General features: G+C 43.6%; 1 protein-coding gene across 16 annotated transcripts in view; it reads left to right on the forward strand.

Annotated features, from left to right (window-relative positions):
• dmd (dystrophin) overlaps positions 1-17,949 on the forward strand; it is a 173,131-nt gene that overhangs the window by 123,226 nt on the left and 31,956 nt on the right. For 12 of the 16 annotated variants that reach the window (XM_052059060.1, XM_052059062.1, XM_052059063.1 and 9 more), the window contains 9 exons: positions 1,479-1,668; positions 5,593-5,765; positions 5,865-6,021; positions 6,773-6,884; positions 8,840-9,108; positions 9,192-9,338; positions 11,062-11,125; positions 12,084-12,144; positions 16,082-16,117. In XM_052059060.1, coding sequence (XP_051915020.1) covers positions 1,479-1,668; positions 5,593-5,765; positions 5,865-6,021; positions 6,773-6,884; positions 8,840-9,108; positions 9,192-9,338; positions 11,062-11,125; positions 12,084-12,144; positions 16,082-16,117 — 1,209 coding nt within the window. Of the gene's footprint in view, positions 1-1,478; positions 1,669-4,137; positions 4,434-5,592; positions 5,766-5,864; positions 6,022-6,772; positions 6,885-8,839; positions 9,109-9,191; positions 9,339-11,061; positions 11,126-12,083; positions 12,145-16,081; positions 16,118-17,949 lie in introns of those variants that run through there. The other 4 variants (XM_052059065.1, XM_052059057.1, XM_052059064.1 and 1 more) reach the window with 2 other exon arrangements.

The raw sequence follows: 17,949 nt of genomic DNA on the forward strand, positions 1-17,949 counted from the left end.
GTGCACATTTTCCTTACGCTGTCACCCGGCGCAGTTATGCCCACGAGGCATGTTTTTGGAATGTGGGAGGAAACCGGAGCACCCGGAGAAAACCCACGCAGGCCCAGGAGAACATGCATACAAGATGTCAATTATAAATATATTTATTCATTCATCCATCCATCCATCTACCGAGCCGCTTGATCCTCACTAGGGTCGCGGGGGGTGCTGGAGCCTATCCCAGCTGTCTCCGGGCAGTAGGCGGGGGACACCCTGAATCGGTTGCCAGCCAATCGCTGGGCACATAAAAACAAACAACCATTTGCACTCACACTCACACCTAGGGACAATTTAGAGCGTCTAATCAGCCTACCATGCATGTTTTTGGAATGTGGGAGGAAACCGGAGCACCCGGAGAAAACCCACGCAGGCCCGGGGAGAACATGCAAACTCCACACAGGGAGGCCGGAGCTGGAATCGAACCCGGTACCTCTGCACTGTGTAGCCGACGTGCTAACCACTGGACTACCGGGCCGCCACATTAAAAACAGTTCTAACTATTAACTCTGAAAATGGAAAGCTTGCATATTTCCATGTAAAGCAATTCTGAGTTAATATTACTACGAATGAGATGACCAAATAAGTCGCCCGCCCGCCGCAGACATGTCGCACTACATCCTGATAAACTGAGCGTTTGCCTCCCAGTGGCTAGTAGCCTCAACAAGTAAATAACTATTTTCGTATTTAAGCAGAGGTGGGTAAAGTCACCAAAAATTATACTCAAATAAGAATATTATTATTTTGAATCCTTAGGAGTTAAGGAAAAGTAAAAAGTAGTCATCCAAATAATTACTCGAGTAAAAGTCAATAAGTATTCAGTGAACTCAAGTACTGAGTAGCTGAGTCACTTTAGATGGGTTTTTTTTTTTCCATCAGAGCAAAATCTTGCCAGAGCAGAAAGTCTCGCAGAACCCCCCCAATTAATTGATTAATTAATTGCGATTAATTGATAAATAGATTAAAATGAAAGCACAAACAAAGTAGTAAAAGTTCCATTTCTTCTTTAACATACACTGCATATGCTCAAGTAAAAAGTATGTGACGTGTATTCTCAAATAAAAAAATAAAATAAAATAATTGAGTAAATGTAACGTGTTAACTACAGCCCCTTACTACCCTTTCACAGGAAGCATCTTCAAGGTGTTTAGAGATCAAACCAACCCAGTCAGGGTCTCCATTGGCCTAATCTGCGCTTTTTTAAAAATTTATGTGCTTATATCTGACTTGTGGACATTTTCCCTGCTTTTAATTGTCAATCAAAATGCTCAAATCACACGTTTTGACATTTTGATTTTTGGAATTTCGACCTTCATGAGGTTTGTATTCGTTTTCACTGTAAAATGACTTGAGACCACATTCTAATATTTTTTTTCTTTTTACATCAGGAACTGTTAAGACAAATCCCCAAATCTTAGGTGTATACGTCTGTTCCCCTGCAGTGTTTCTGAGCGGGAATCGGCTCTGGAAGTGGCTCTGAAGCTTCTGCAGCAGTTCCACCTCGATCTGGACAAGTTCCTCAACTGGCTGACGGAGGCTGAGACCACATGCAACGTTCTAATCGACGCCACCAATGAAGAGAAGCTGGCTGAGCAGCCTGAGGCGGCCCGGAATCTTCTGGCACAATGGAAGGTGAGACACATCGGACAACGAACGACCACCAAACGGCGGTCACCGTTCGCACAACTAAAAATACACGTTTGGGTACATAAATGCAACACATATATATGTCTATATATACAGTGTGTGTATATATATATATATATATATATATATATATATATATATAGATAGATAGATAGATAGATAGATAGATAGATAGATAGATAGATAGATAGATAGATAGATAGATAGATAGATAGATAGATAGATAGATAGATAGATAGATAGATAGATAGATAGATAGAAAGCTAGCTAGTCAGAAAGGTACCGCAGCTAGGTGGCTAGCTGGCGAGATAGATAGATAGATAGATAGATAGATAGATAGATAGATAGATAGATAGATAGATAGATAGATAGATAGATAGATAGAGAGATAGAGAGATAGAGAGAAAGGTACCGCAGCTAGGTGGCTAGCTGGCAAGATAGATAGATAGATAGATAGAGAGATAGAGAGATGTTTTGTTGTTTTTTGTGAGTGTTTTTGGTTTTGTTTTCCTGTGGTACACTGAAGAAATAGTTCTTTGAGTATTTAGGGTTGCTGTGCCCTGGGTTTAAATTATTTTATGACAGTCAAAACCTCGTTAGAACGTACCTCCAGGGACATAACGAATCTGTACTTTACAATGCTAGTACGTTGTAACCATTTCCAATAAAATGGCTGCCTCCATTTGCAATAAAATGGCTGCCAACTGCCATGTATAATACAGTATGAACAGTTACAGATGTAAAAACATGAACATGTAACACAGTCTAAACATGTCGATTACAAATATGTATATATGGAGAAAAATGATTTTATAAGACTTGAAACAAACAACTGTCGCGTTCCTGTTTCATTTCTGAAAACATTCAGTCGGCAGATGTTAGCCGCCAAAGGCGACTGCCAGCGCCGCCGCCGAAGCCAACTGTCGTCAATTTACGTAGTCTCGGCTGAGCTCCCTTTCGAAAGTTAGAGGCAAGTTCTTGCGTTTACCAGACGGGTTTTCAGAACATGTGCTCAATGACGGCGCCGCGCCCCCGCGAGCTACGGCAGAGAGTACAACAATGTAGTGAGTCGATGATTAGCATTTTCTGGTTTGGCAGCAGTTAGCTTCCTACGGTTCGTTGTCACGAAGGCCTTTTTGCTATTTTGTGGGAAAAATCTGGGCGTTATGTTGAAGTTTACATCGTAACGGTGTTCGGTGTTCTCGAAATCGGCAAATGATAAATGAATGACGTGAAATCGGGACTTTGAAACAGGGACGTTGTAGGAGGGGAAACGTTGTAAGTGGGGTACGTTGAAACGAGGTTCAACTGTAATATATATCCGCACTAAAAGGCGCACTGGATTATGAGGCGCACCTTCAATGATTGGCCTATTTTGTCATTTTTTTCATATGTTGGACACACTGGATTATAAGGCTACAATGCATCCACTGGATGGAGCTACGCTCCTTTCATTTGACTCGAGAGGCGTTCATGACCGCCCCCGAAAAACGTAAACGACTCCTTCAGTGAAACTATGAAAATTGAAAAAAATGCATCAAAACAGAAAATCAAGCGAGGAATTCACAAAATAAATTATATAGCCCCCTGCAGGATTTATTTTGGCATTTCCTTGCGTATAGCTCCAACAGAACGATCAGATGTCAGTAAACTGTAGGAGACTGGACTGTCTAAGTCAGGGGTGCCCAAACTTTTTGGATCGAAGATCTACTTTTTGATCAACTAACCTCACGGGATCTACCCTTAGCGGCGCGCGCACGCACACACACACACAAATTTAAGATTTACCTGCTCTATTTTATTTTTTAAAAAATTTTTTTGTGAAAATGAGACTGATTAGTGTGCAGTGTATATTAACACAAAAAATCTATTACTAACATGTACAAAGACACAGAAATGGTTGTTTGTTTTTTTGCTTATTGACACTCCTCGGATCTACTTGGGACCTGTCTTAGATCTACCGGTAGATCAGGATCTACCTAATGGGCACCCCTGGTCTAAGTGTTTTGTTATTTATTCCTTTGTTGTGTACTGTCTTCACAAAGAAAGAAATCACAAAATAAATAAATAAATAAAAAACGAGAACCCACAGCTTTGTGGGCGTTAAAAAGTGGAAAGCAGTGTTGTGCTCGAGAACGGATTTTTGACCTTTGACCCTCCCACGCGCACATTCCGGCAGGCTGACGCGACAAGCATGTCGTTGTCACGCAAGGCATATCGCCCTCTTTTGGGAAATTATTTTCCAATGCGCGCTGGTTAAAATTCATGCTTTTTGCACACATCCTTCACGTCGCACTGGCGGCTCCTTGGGCACAACAGCAGCCCTGTATGCACTTGCTGAGATAGCCTTCTGTGCCCAATTAGAATGGCGGATTGCGCCACAGCCTCCCCGCACGCACGCGCTCGCCTCACTACTGCAGGCAGATAACATTTAATTGGAAAAGGGCTGCTTGCATCCTTTCAAGTTCTGGACTCATCATTTCCTGACTCTATATCCCTTTTTTTTTTTGTTTCCCTTTATTTCTTTGTGCTGCTTCCTTGTCCTCATCTCTCTCTCCTTCTCTCACTGTCTCTCTCACACACACACACACACGCATGGAAACAGATGGCATTGTTTCACCCACTGAGAACTAATCTTCCCGAACGACGAGACGCAATAGACGGTGGAGCTCATTCCTTGTTTACATGCGGGACTCCTGACTTGTTTTTTTTTTCACAGCATGTTGCGAAGAAAGGTCTACCAGGTTCAGGTTGGCAAAGACAATCAAACTCTTTTCTCCATTGCAGCGAGCTCATCGCGCAGTCCTCGTACTTTGTTTCTTGAGCTTTCCCTCAACTGCCGTTCTTCTTTCATCTTAAAAAATATATATAGATCTGATTTTTTTGTTTCTCCTCGCTATGATCAAAGTGGTTGTCGTCTGGCTTTATGGAAGTGGAAAATGTCTGAAATGAAAACCGTCACGCTGCACCTCATCCATTTTTTTTTCCAGAATGTGAAAATTTTAACGAAGGGGTATTTTAATAATCGAGTAATTGCTTTGTAAATGGGGCGGCCCGGTAGTCCAGTGGTTAGCACGTTGGCTTCACAGTGCAGAGGTACCGGGTTCGATTCCAGCTCCGGCCTCCCTGTGTGGAGTTTGCATGTTCTCCCCGGGCCTGCGTGGGTTTTCTCCGGGTGCTCCGGTTTCCTCCCACATTCCAAAAACATGCGTGGCAGGCTGATTGGACGCTCTAAATTGTCCCTAGGTGTGAGTGCAAATGGTTGTTTGTTTTTATGTGCCCAGCGATTGGCTGGCAACCGATTCAGGGTGTCCCCCGCCTACTGCCCGGAGACAGCTGGGATAGGCTCCAGCACCCCCCACGACCCTAGTGAGGATCAAGCGGCTTGGAAGATGAATGAATAAATATATTTATAATTGACATCGAGTTTGCATGTTCTCCCCGGGCCTGCGTGGGTTTTCTCCGGGTGCTCCGGTTTCCTCCAACATTCCAAAAACATGCGTGGCAGGCTGATTGAACACTCTAAATTGTCCCTAGGTGTGAGTGTGAGTGCGAATTGTTGTTTGTTTCTGTGTGCCCTGCGATTGGCTGGCAACCGATTCAGGGTGTCCCCCGCCTACTGCCCGGATACGGCTGGGATGGGCTCCAGCACCCCCCGCGACCCTAGTGAGGATCAAGCGGTACGGAAGATGAATGAATGAATGAATGAATTTCCACTCCTTCTTTTGGAGAAAAAACACAAAAAACAGGATATTATTTTCATGGAGAGTGCATAAAATGAACAAAGCAGATTCAGTTATTGGTTTTGCCACCTCTGACCAAAATGCAGCCCAGCATCCAAATGCACCATCAAAAAAAAAAATGTTTTTTTCTTAAATGTTGAACGAACCGTCTCTTGTGTGTTGTCAGGACCTCGAGGCCGAGATTGATAGCCACACAGAGCTCTATCATTCACTTGATGAGAAGGGCCACAGGGTCCTGAGCTCACTGGAGGACTCGGAGGATGCGACGCTCCTCCGCAGACGGTTGAACAACATGAACCAGCGCTGGAATGATTTGCGCGCCAAGACTCTCAGCATGAGGTGAGGGGGGAAAAAAAGGGGAGAGGGAAACAAAAAATGCACTCGGTCAGTCGACGCATGTGTGTAGGACTAACTTGGTTATCTGTTTGGGTTCAAAAGGGGTCACCTGGACTCGGAAATGGCACCTTGGAAGAGGCTGCATATGTCGCTGCAGGAGCTGCTAAACTGGTTGAAGCTGAAAGCTCAGCAGCTGGAGCGGGAGATGCCCGTTGGAGGGGACGTCCCGGCTGTCCAGAACCAGTTGGACACTCACCGGGTAGGTCGAGCCGCATACACGTGCCGTTGGTGGAGCCGTTTGCAGAGCAACATTTGAACTCAAGCTAAGCAATGGCGTTTTGTAGTTTTAAATCATCACTCAAAGTGAGGTTTTAGAGAAAAAAAGGTGATTGGGGGGGGTCATTTGTGAAAGCAGATGTGCCGTGTCACAATGAAAACAAATTATTTGGTTGGCTGTTATCATCACCTCAAAAAAAAGAGCACATGAAGTCAAATGACATCCGAGCGGCTCATCTCGTGCGCATTCGAAAGTGGGCGTGGTCACATTTGCGATAGTTCCGTCTTTTGAAGTCAATCAAAATTCAAAAGTCTTTCATTTGGCCATTTCTGTAAAAAAAAAAAAAAAACGTCATTTCCACCGCTGCAACTGGCGATTTTTGCACATGATGTTCAAGTGCTGAGTCACCCGAGTGGGGGGAGGTGTCATAAAAAGGGCCAACATTTTGGCAGACGTCATCACCAAAGTCGTAAACGCCTTCAAATGATATCAGTGGTTTGCGTGATGTGAAAGATTAGCGATTTACATTTTGCTCATCGTGCACATTTTAAAGCGCATCGAAACAGTACAATAATGTGTATTTTTTATCACGGCTTGTTTTCATGACATGAGGAAATGGAAAATGAAGCCCTGCCGGTTCAATTAAAATCCCATTTGATGCAAATTCAGTTTTTTTCCTCCCCGGCCCAAAAAACATTTTGTAATGTAGATTAGCGCACATTTCTCGTTCCAGGGCTTCAGGCGGGACGTAAGAGCCAAAGAGCCTGTTGTGACCAAGGCGCTAGAGGACGTTGGCATCTTCCTCTCCCAAATGTCCCAAGAGCCTCCGTCACCTGAGCACCGAGGTAACAGACTCAAAAACTCATTTACAGCACGGACACCTTTCAGGCTGCAAGACTTACTTTGATGTTTCTCACAACAAAAATGATGTATTAATCATAGAGGGCATGATTGTGTAAATTAAAAAGAAATGGCAACGTGTTGTGAGCTGACTTTAAAACAGCAGCTTCCATTTTCGGGATAGCTTGCCCTCACTACTTTCGGTTTCTTTGCTCACAGGTCAAAGCAACGGCGCCTGTTTGTGGGTGTCTCGGTGCCCGGGAACTACCGTATTGGCCCGAATATAAGACGGTGTTTTTTGCATTGAAATAAGATTGAAAAAGTGGGGGTAGTCTTATATTCGGGGTCTAGACGTGATCCCCATTCACGACGCTAGATGGCGCCAGATATCATTGAAGCGAATGCTGAACGTGACTCCTCAGGCCAAAGTGAACCCCCGCCAGGAAGAATAAAAATAAAAATAGCGGTAGCACGAAGGAGAAAAATAAAAAAACAGGGGTAAGAAAGAAAAGAGAAGAAAATAATAGAAGAGATAACAGAAAATGGAGAAACCTAGTGACAATCTGGAGAAAAGTGGGTCGAAGATCGGCCAGGTTAACCGGCCGTTGAGGAGAAGTTATGATGTCATTTACATTTCAAAAACCGGAAGCCATTCATTTACGAATGTGATTCCACTTTAGTTGACATATTTAAATGTTCAGATATGAAGATTTGAATGAGGCAAAATAACATGCTTTTCCTCTCAAATATATTGTTAGAATCATTTGTTTCAGATGTACTGTCATTATTTTCTGCTTAAAAATTAATTTGCTGTTCAAAAAGTCTTTTTTCAAACTTGAGTGTTGAAAAAGAGGAGTCGTCTTATAATCAGGGCCGTCTTATATTCGAGCCAACACGGTATGTAGGGATGAATTGCAGCGCTTCATTGAAACAAAAGTACAGTGGTACCTCTACTTACGAAACGTCTCAACAAGAAAATATTGCTACGAAAAAAAATTCAAGATAAGAAAGGAAAAATAAAGTATGGGCCGCTAGTCGCAGCTACGAGTTTCCTGATCGCAACATCCTTATAGCTGCTCTGCCATTGGCTATTACCGTCCTAGCATCTTCCTGGCATCCCATTGGCTAAGAGGGAGGGACCTCTACCGTATGTGTAGCTAGGTAAATAGATACATATGTCTTTAGGCAGCGTCCTCGTCCTCCTTTCTGAGGGACTTTCACATTACAGTTATTTCTCGATGGTTGTTTTAGGGTATTGTGTAAAAGCGGCCTCCTCATCTTTTAAGTGTTGGGCCCTGGCATTCACATAGCAATGGTCACATGTGGAGGCTATCAAACAAACTTTGTTGGCACCATGGCAACAGCCCAGTTACTGCCAAGGTTTTATGAGCCACACTGGACGTCATGGAACGAGGGAGGCCGGAATCCAGCTGTTAAGAACTGAAGGCGCAAGGCACTTTCCTGATGCACTGAGAACGTTCACACATTATCTTTTGAGGCTGTGACATTTTATTCTGTGTAGCTACGGGATCTGCGTCTTCTTTATTTAGCCTGCTCAAAGTCAGCTTTGTTTTTTTTTTTGCTGCGATGGCATGAAACAAGTCTCAACTTTTTTTTAATGACAGAAAATATACCGTCTTGAGCGATGTTGTTGTCCCGTCCTGGCAATCTGTGACAATGCTTTTGCTAGCTATGCGACAATGCTAACATCTATAAATGAGGTACAAGGTGTCTCAAGTAGCTAAAATTGCGTGTGGCCGACTGTATTCACTGTAAAAGGCCATTTTGGCTGACAGAATAGTCACAAAGAGTTCATTCTAAACATTTTTGTAAGTTTTTTTTCTAAAATCCTCTTGACAGAAGATAACTTCCCTAGCCCGTGTTTGACATTGAACTATAATGACATATTCCTGATTGTCTGATGACCTAAATCTGATTTGAGTCCCTGTTGGTACCTCAGACATGGGTTCCGTGGAGCGCGCCCAAAATGTCGGGCGACTCCTACGTAAGGAAGCAAATGACGTGACGACCAAATGGGAGCAGCTGAATAGCAACTCTGCCGATTGGCTGAGGAGGCTGGAGCTAGCTCTGCAGCGACTGATGGAGCTCCTGGAGGTAGAGGACCTCGTGGATGGCCAGCTGAGACAGGCGGAGATGGTCAAGGACGCTTGGGAACCTGTCGGGGACCTTCTCATCGACTCGCTGCCCGAGCACATCCGTAGAGTCAAGGTGCGCTTGTTGTTTTGTCCACGCAAAGCGTCGTTACCGTGAACTGTATGTAACTTTCTTGGGTTGACATGTGTGTGGCAAAGGAGTTCCAGGAAGAGATCGCACCCATACAGGAAGACGTAACGCACATGAACCAGTTGGCGTCCACTTTCAGTCTGCCTGAAATCCAGCTGTCGCCCAGCAACCTGAAATGCATTGAGGATCTCAACACACGCTGGAAATTGTTGCAGGTACTCGCCGGTGTTCTCAGAAGGAACTCTTCACCTAACTGTCACTTAAGTTTTTTTCTTTTTTGAAACCATATATTAGTTTGTGCTCTGGCAATTGGCCCAAAGTCAGCTGGGATAAGTTCCAGCTCACCCTTGACCCTAATGAAGATAGCAACAACTAAAATGGATCAAGGGAGTGCCAAAAAAAGTGATGATGAAGCCGAGAGCAGTGACTTTCTCTAGAGACTTTTGACAATGATTGCTCGCTCCATGATGAAAATCAGCACCTCCAAATCTGAAACCATGGTCCTCAGTCGGAAAAGGGTGGAGTGCCCCCTCCGGGTCGGGGGGGAGATCTTGCCCCAAGTGGAGGAGTTTAAGTATCTTGGGGTCTTGTTCACGAGTGAGGGCAGGAGGGAGCGAGAGATCGACAGGCGGATCGGTGCAGCGTCTGCTGTGATGCGGACGTTGTATCGGTCTGTCGGGGTGAAGAAGGAGCTGAGCCAAAGGGCGAAGCTCTCAATTTACCGGTCAATCGACGTTCCAACCCTCATCTATGGCCACGAGCTATGGGTCGTGACCGAAAGAACGAGATCCCGGATACAAGCGGCCGAAATGAGTTTTCTCCGCAGGGTGTCCGGGCTCTCCCTTAGAGATAAGGTGAGAAGCTCGGTCATCCGGAAGGGGCTCAGAGTCGAGCCGCTTCTCCTCCACATCGAGAGGAGCCAGATGAGGTGGCTTGGGCATCTGATTCGGATGCCTCCTGAACGCCTCCCTGGTGAGGTGTTCCGGGCGTGTCCCACCGGGAGGAGACCCCGAGGAAGACCCAGGACACGCTGGAGAGAGTATGTCACCCAGCTTGCCTGGGAACGACTCGGGATCCCCCGGGGAGAGCTGGAAGAAGTAGCTAGGGAGAGGGAAGTCTGGGCTTCCCTGCTAAAGCTGTTGCCCCCGCGACCCGGCCCCGGATAAGCGGTAGAAGATATTTTGCTGGCGCTTCCCGCAAGGAACCTCGGCCCTGGTGCATCAGATGATTTTGCGTCATCTCTCTTCTCATTTGAAAGGTTTATCGTATTGGCCCGAATATAAGACGGCCCTGATTATAAGACGACCCCCTCTTTTTCAAGACTCAAGTTAGAAAAAAGACTTTTTGAATACATAAATTAATTTAACCTGGCCGATCTTCGGCCCACTTTTCTCTAGATTGTCACTATTTCCTGTTATCTCTTCTATTATTTTCTTCTCTTTTCATTCTTACCGCTATTTTTTATTTTTCTTCTTCGTGCTACCGCTATTTTAATTTTTATTCTTCGTGGCAGGGGTTCACTTTGGCCTGAGGAGTCAAGTTCAGCATTCGCAATGATATCTGGCGCCATCTAGCGTCGTAAATGGGTATAACGCCTAGACCCCGAATATAAGACGACCAGCACTTTTTCAATTTTATTTCAATGCAAAAAACACCGTCTTATATTCGGGCCAATACGGTAATTTCGGGAGAAATATTGTAACAATTGGGTGCCGTGGTCAGAGTAGGTGAATAATTTATGATTTTCTTTGAATGCTGTAGGACATACAGTCACAGATGGTATGAGATGGACGGAATGCTGAAAACCAACAGAGACAACTCCATCTATTCATTTAAAATGTTGTTTGTTTGTTTGTTTAATTTGCAGGATTTTTGAATCAAATACAAATTGGCTTTTGTATTTGATCTCACGTGTTTTCTGTCCTTTTCGTCCCTCAGGTCTCAGTCAATGACCATCTAAAGCATCTGATGGATGCACACCGAGACTTTGGCCTCCTTCATGGTGAGTAAAACGCTCTACTCGTGGATTTATTTATTTTTTTCCCGTCGTGACCGTAAATTTCAATCTGACCCCGGACTCTTGAATCGGGAGTGCCGTCAGGTATGATATGAGTTTTATATTGACTCGGAGAGGTGCGCAGGCGCTCTGAGCCATCTGTCAAATGCTACTCTTCAACGAACCAAATCTTGATCGATTGGGCACCAATTGTATTTAAAGATTAAGCGTCCACTCTTGCGTAAAGGCAAGTGACGTAGAGGAGCCGTGTGCTTCCTGCCGACTGCGAATGTCGCCTTTATTACCTTCACTGTGCTGAACTAACGTAGCTCGCGGGGCTAATTATTGGACTCCACTCGCACTGTTTTCGGGTCCAACATTGTCCAGCGCAGGTTTCTCCGTGAATTTCCCGAGTTTAGCGGACCGAAGCAAGAATGTATTTTCATGCGAACCACGTTAGGTAGGGCAGGCTCAGGTACACCTTGAAATGTGTCAACTGCTAGCAACAAAAGTGAGCGCACCCCAAGGTGAAAATATCCAAATTGCGCCCAATGTCAAAATGTGTTCAATCATAAGTTTGCACCTTCCTATGTGTCACACGCTTGTTTTTAGGCCGTGTTGCCATCTTCTCGATACAACTATTTATGACATCCTCGCCCAAAGATTCCGCTGGATTCATTGTGATTTTATTTTTTTTATTTTTTTGGAAAGAAATCGTCAAACACCTCAAGTAATTGTAACTCGGAAGACGGCAAACAAACCCAAACCATGCAGACAAACAAAGCGACTTGAATGTTGACCTCAGCCCATTTTTACCAACGCCGACACTTAAGCTTTACAAATCAGTTTATGGAGTCCACTGCACGCGTTTAGACTGAAATTTTTGCGCAGCGCACAAGTGGACTGCACAAGTGGGTTCTTTTGAACAATTAAAAAAGCCAGCCCTCAACTCCTGTCTCTGCAGGATCTGTCGACAGCCCCTTCGAGCAGGGCGTCTCTCCGAACAACGTGCCCTACTACATTAAGTAAGTACATCGATACTAACAGCACAAAGCAAAAAAAAAAAAAAAAAAAGCATTGGGCAATTGAATCTAAATTTACCATTGAATTACCAGTTTGCTTTGCTCGCTTCTTTGTATTGCTGAGAAAATCTGTGTGTGTGTGTGTGTTGTGACAGTTATTTCTGGCCAAAACCAATTGAGCGTGAAACAAGGTTTGTGCGCGCAATGTAATTCATCAAATGTGCGATGAATTGCAGTGGCTGATTTGGCATCTGTAGATGCAGCGTGTAAAAGGGCAGGCGCAAACTGTCACACGTGTGTGTCGCGATAAGCGCGGTTATTGTCGTGAGGAGGAGGCATGAACGTAAAGATGAGAACTGATTTTTATGGCGTGCGTAAACTTTTTTTTTTATGCCAGAATAAAAATCATCGCCATATAAAGTATCTTCAGCGACGCAATTTTGGAGCTTCTGTGAATAGGGCCCGATTATGGTACTTTGTCGGCCAAATGGCGGATGTTTACGATTTTTTTTTTTTTTTACCTTTATGTACTCTAACCTGTTATAGCACAGGTGTCAAAGTTAAGGCCCGGGGGCCAAATCTGGCCCGCCATATCATTTTATGTGGCCCGCGAAAGCAAATCAAGTGTAAAAAGTTCCATAATGCTTGCTAAAGTCCGAACCAAAGTTTCAAACTGTCATATGTAATTAACAATAACAGGCATTATTCTTGACTTCTGATTTTAAAAACAGGTTATCTTATATTTGTTGTGCACCATGTATGTAATATGTGGATGTGATTAAACATTTATATGGTATTCCCCAAATTCCTAACGGCCTTCCACGGGGTGCATGAAAGGGTTAAATATTTATCAAATGAAATTTGTCAATGAGATCATTCTATGAAACTGGCATTCAAAACAAAATCAATCTTAATTTTGACAGGCAATAAGATAAGATAAGATCATCTTTATTTGTCCCACACTGGGGAAATTTGCAGTTGTTTAGGTGAGCAGTCCAAGATGCGCAAGGAATTGACCTGGATGTCACGATTTTACACCCCACCTAAAGTAAATTGTAAATTTCCCCAGTGTGGGACGAATAAAGGATATCTTATCTTAAGTCACGTTTTATTTGAAAAAAATAAAAACATAGTGCAACATAAACCAAACATAAATGCGTGGTGGACATTCCGCTACCGGTAACTCGTACCATATGTCTATATGGCAAAGATTAACATCCCCCCAAAGTGGTTAAGTGATTTTTCCTGCCAGTTGGTATTTGTTTGAGTTGTATTTCTTTGTTTATTTTCAGTCAATTTTATTGTGTATTCTACACAAATTACAGTATGCATTTCATGAATGAATGGGAAAAAAAGATCATCGAAAATTTGTCGTTAATTTCATGCAATTCTAAAGATAAATGCTATATTGGGGACCATAAAGGAATTTTTTTTGTTTTGTTTTGGGGTTTTTTTTGCATATTTAGAGTTGACCCCTAACATTGTCAGGGAATAGGGACCACAAAAAAAATCCATATAGGTCGGGCCCTGCCTCTGAATAAGTGGCAGTCACAAGAAGGAGTCATGCCATATCACCAATGATTTAACTCTTTTCAACCCTCCGTGATTGTGTGCCTGGGTCATTTCAGCACACGGTGGCAAATGGGGTTAAGCGCGACCAACTTCGGCATTGGGCAAAACAGGATGAAGCATTTCCTTCCGGTTCAGGTCACTGACGACGCCCCATGGCAGGGGACCGGGAAAAGAGAAGCTGGAGAGTTATTAAACAATACAACATCATTTGATTTACACAAGAGGTCTTCAAGAGCTATCATTTCCGATGCGTAGGCTTGCTTTTTTTCCGATCTATCGAATCAAAAAATAATTGATGTGCGTGTATTTAACATTTGTCCAAATACACCAGTAATAATGAAAATATTATTCCAGCAAATTTTTAGTTCAAATGACCATGTCGTCAGCCCGTACTGCGCGCACAGGAAGTCAGCCAACATGTTTTCTGATATGGTCATGTGATTTGATTGATCAGGCCCATTGGCTAGTAGTTTTCCAGATGTGCTGTCCCACCATAACACAGTGTTATGCAAGATAGGGGTGGGGCAGATACATCCAATTGCCACAAAACATGTTATTTGGTGCTTGCTGGTTTCTTCAAAAGTATCAGAGTTAAAAATGTATTTCCTGTAACTCAGTAAAAAGTTGGTTTGCCTCTTCCGCTAACACTTCCAGTTCCATCACTTTCCACATTTCAACAGTGAGCGCAATTATTTCGAATAAATAGTAAATTAGCGCCCTCTGTTGGGACTTTGGTAAATCAGGCCCCAAGTGTGAGTGAATTTTGGGGGGGGATAGGTCGCCTTGCACGCCTGCATGCGTGTGGTCTGCTTTTGTGTGTGGTGTACAATGAAAAGCTATCCCAGAGTGTAAATTGAATTTTAATTTGGGTTGAGGCGACCCCATGTCAAATATGAATGTCAACATCTCGATCTATAGATGCACCTAAATTTTTCATCAAGCCTTGCATTCATATCCCATCGTAAGTCCCGCTCAAGTCTGAAATGAAATCAGAACCCGGAAGCCGACGATGTCATTAGAGATGAAAGTTTGAATGTGAGAGAATGCAGACATGTCCAAAAAGCCCACTTGTCTCCATCTATTGACACGTCATAGACTGAAGTTGAAAAATTCTTCAGCCTGGAAGGAATTTCTCAAGGCTGCGTTTTTTTAATCCAAATTACAGTGAAAAATATGTTTTTTGAAAATATCTACTTTATTGTTGCAAAAGAAGAATCCAACCTTATAGCTAGGTGCTCTTCATCGTTCATCCATTTTCTATATTTGTCTGGAGAGTCAGGGGAAGACTGCAGCCTATCCCAGCTGAATTTCTTTGAAAGTTGAGAGACGCGCTACACCCTCAACTGGACAGTCGATTGCCAGGGAAGCAATTAAAATATTTTCTCTAAAAAATAAGAATAAAATAATACGGCCCGGTAGTCCAGTGGTTAGCACGTCGGCTTCACAGTGCAGAGGTACCGGGTTCGATTCCAGCTCCGGCCTCCCTGTGTGGAGTTTGCATGTTCTCCTCGGGCCTGCGTGGGTTTTCTCCGGGTGCTCCGGTTTCCTCCCACATTCCAAAAACATGCGTGGCAGGCTGATTGAACACTCTAAATTGTCCCGAGGTGTGAGTGTGAGTGCGAATGGTTGTTCGTTTCTGTGTGCCCTGCGATTGGCTGGCAACCGATTCAGGGTGTCCCCCGCCTACTGCCCGAAGACAGCTGGGATAGGCTCCAGCACCCCCCGCGACCCTAGTGAGGATCAAGCGGCTCGGAAGATGAATGAATGAATAATACACATCACAAATTTGGTCTGTTTAGATTTCACACTGATATAAGTGTGTGACATTTGATTTGTCATCACTTAAATTGCTGCTGTTGTGGAATTTGGATCCGATATGTGAGCTTTTCAAACGCTCGATACACTTTTTTTCCCCTAGATTAGGGTTTTCACACATCTGATTTTTAAAAACGTCTGAAAGATATTTGTGCGAACTCAACGTGACTGATGAAAACAGAACATGCGTTGTACTCATGCATGTTTCCATGCTTTCAGTAGAATCATCTGATTAATGTCATCGCATGGTTCATGTTTTTTTTGTTTTGTTTTTTATTCCCAAGACGTAATCCCAGAATACTTATCACCCCACTGACCCCCACCGCTCCCCCCACCTCCCATTCTGAGCTCATTTCCTGTTTCTTTGGCAAATCAGACAAGCCCCATGCCCCATATCATCAGCTACTTGCATCTTTTCCATGTCTGGTTTAATTGATAGATGGCCGTGACTAATTCAACACTCGGGGAAAAAAATCAAGGCTAAGGCGAAAAGTTGCACGGAGTAGGAAAAATGAAGTGACAGGGTTTTGTTTTGTTTTATCTCCAAATACAGAGAAAAAGACGGACCGGACCTGATGACCAAGACACTGTGAGTGTGATATTCCAACTCGATTCAACTGTATTTATAGAGCCCTTAAAAAAAATAATAATAATAAACTCGCTGTATAGAAAGTGCTGTCTATAAAGCAAAAATAATTGTTACGACAACAAACGATAATAACAAAGACAATGGAAAGCACAAAACAAACAGTAAAAAAAAAATAATAATAATCAAGTCTCATGCTGAGCCAAAAGCCGAAGAACTCTGAAATATATCGGGAGCCAGTTATGTGCTCCCTCTTACGAGTACCTGTCGAGAGGCGAGCAGCAGCCTTTTGGACCAACTGGAGAGGCTTCATGGAGGATTGGCCGAGATGTGACGAGGAAAACACACAACACGGTGAAATTGATTCAGAAATATACTCCGATACATGTCTCATGCATACGAACACAACATAGAACGTTTTTTTGCACCACATTCTCCCATTTTCATGAGACACGAGAATTCCTTCGATGACCCATTTTGAAAAAATGTCACATGGTTATTGTGACATTAACTTGCGTCATCGAGCCGGAATTTTTTTAAACCAATTTTTAAGGTGTCCAATGTTGTTTGTGACCAGCACTTGAAATGCAAGTCCCATCAGCATGAAATGACTGAAAATGAAATGAAAATGCCCCATCACAGTGAAAGAAAAAAAAAAGTCCACTGGCGTTGATCCTATTTTAGAAATATGATGTAATGTCGACGTTCGGACATCATTGTAATGGAGGGACACATATTACAGCCGTTGGGGAGTCACCGAGCGGAGATGGGACTGATGCGCCACCCCTGCGCCGTCCGCACCCCTTGCCCGGTCACAGTCATCGCTTGATGTCAGAGGCTATGAAATGACTCAAAATGTGCAATATGATATTTTGCCTTCGAGAGGCGCTCGACCTCGGTCGAGCCTCCGGAGACCAAAAGACGCTTTCGTCTGCTGGAAATTTGTTTGCGTCACACTCTGATGTCCACTGTCCTCACCCAGAATGCGCAGCGGGCACAAATAAGTCGATGGTAGAATCTGCGCCTTTTCTGACTTAAGAGAAAGAGGGGGAGATGATGTCTGTTAGTGAGCGGCTCTGAAAATGTCATTATGACATGATAGAAGTATATCTGCAGTTAGCAGAATTCCATTTGTCATCACAGTGGTACCTCGACGTACCAAATTAAGTGGTTCTGGTAGGAAATTTTGTAGGTCAAGACGCATTTTCCATGTAAATGCCCTAATTCGTTCCAAGCCCCCCCCCCCCCCCAAAAAAAATTCAGACATCGATGTTTTCTAAAGTCAGCATAGCGAGCCCGACTGGTGATTCACATTTCTGTAAAACTATCGGAACACCTCAATGGCCCGAGGTGTCCCTCTTAGCCAATGGGATGCCAGGAAGATGCGAGGTAATAACCAATGGCAGAGCAGCTACAAGTATGTTGCGTTCAGGAAACTCGGAGCTGCAATTCGCGGCCCGTACTTTATTTTTACCTTTCGTCTTGAAATTTCTTTCGTAGCAAGAGGCAATAATTTCCCGTTGAGGTATTTCGTAACTTGATAATTTTGTATGAAGAGACGTTCATAAAGTAGAGCTAACCCTGTTCGTCAATGTACGTCTCGCTCACATACACACTTACCGAAGTAGGCATATCATGAAACCTTGATAAATGTCAAACTGTGTCCCTTTTAAATCGCTGCTGAGGAATTCATTGAAGCACGCACACACGCGCTGACAGGTAGAAACAAGCAACCGTTGTGAGGAGATCAAAGTTGATGCTTGGCAAATAAATAGCAAGGATAGACACTTTGCAGGGGATTTTTTTTCCAAGGCGACACGGCAACAAAAATGTCC

This window comes from Hippocampus zosterae, chromosome 2 (genome assembly GCF_025434085.1).
Source record: "Hippocampus zosterae strain Florida chromosome 2, ASM2543408v3, whole genome shotgun sequence".
Lineage (NCBI taxonomy): Eukaryota > Metazoa > Chordata > Actinopteri > Syngnathiformes > Syngnathidae > Hippocampus > Hippocampus zosterae.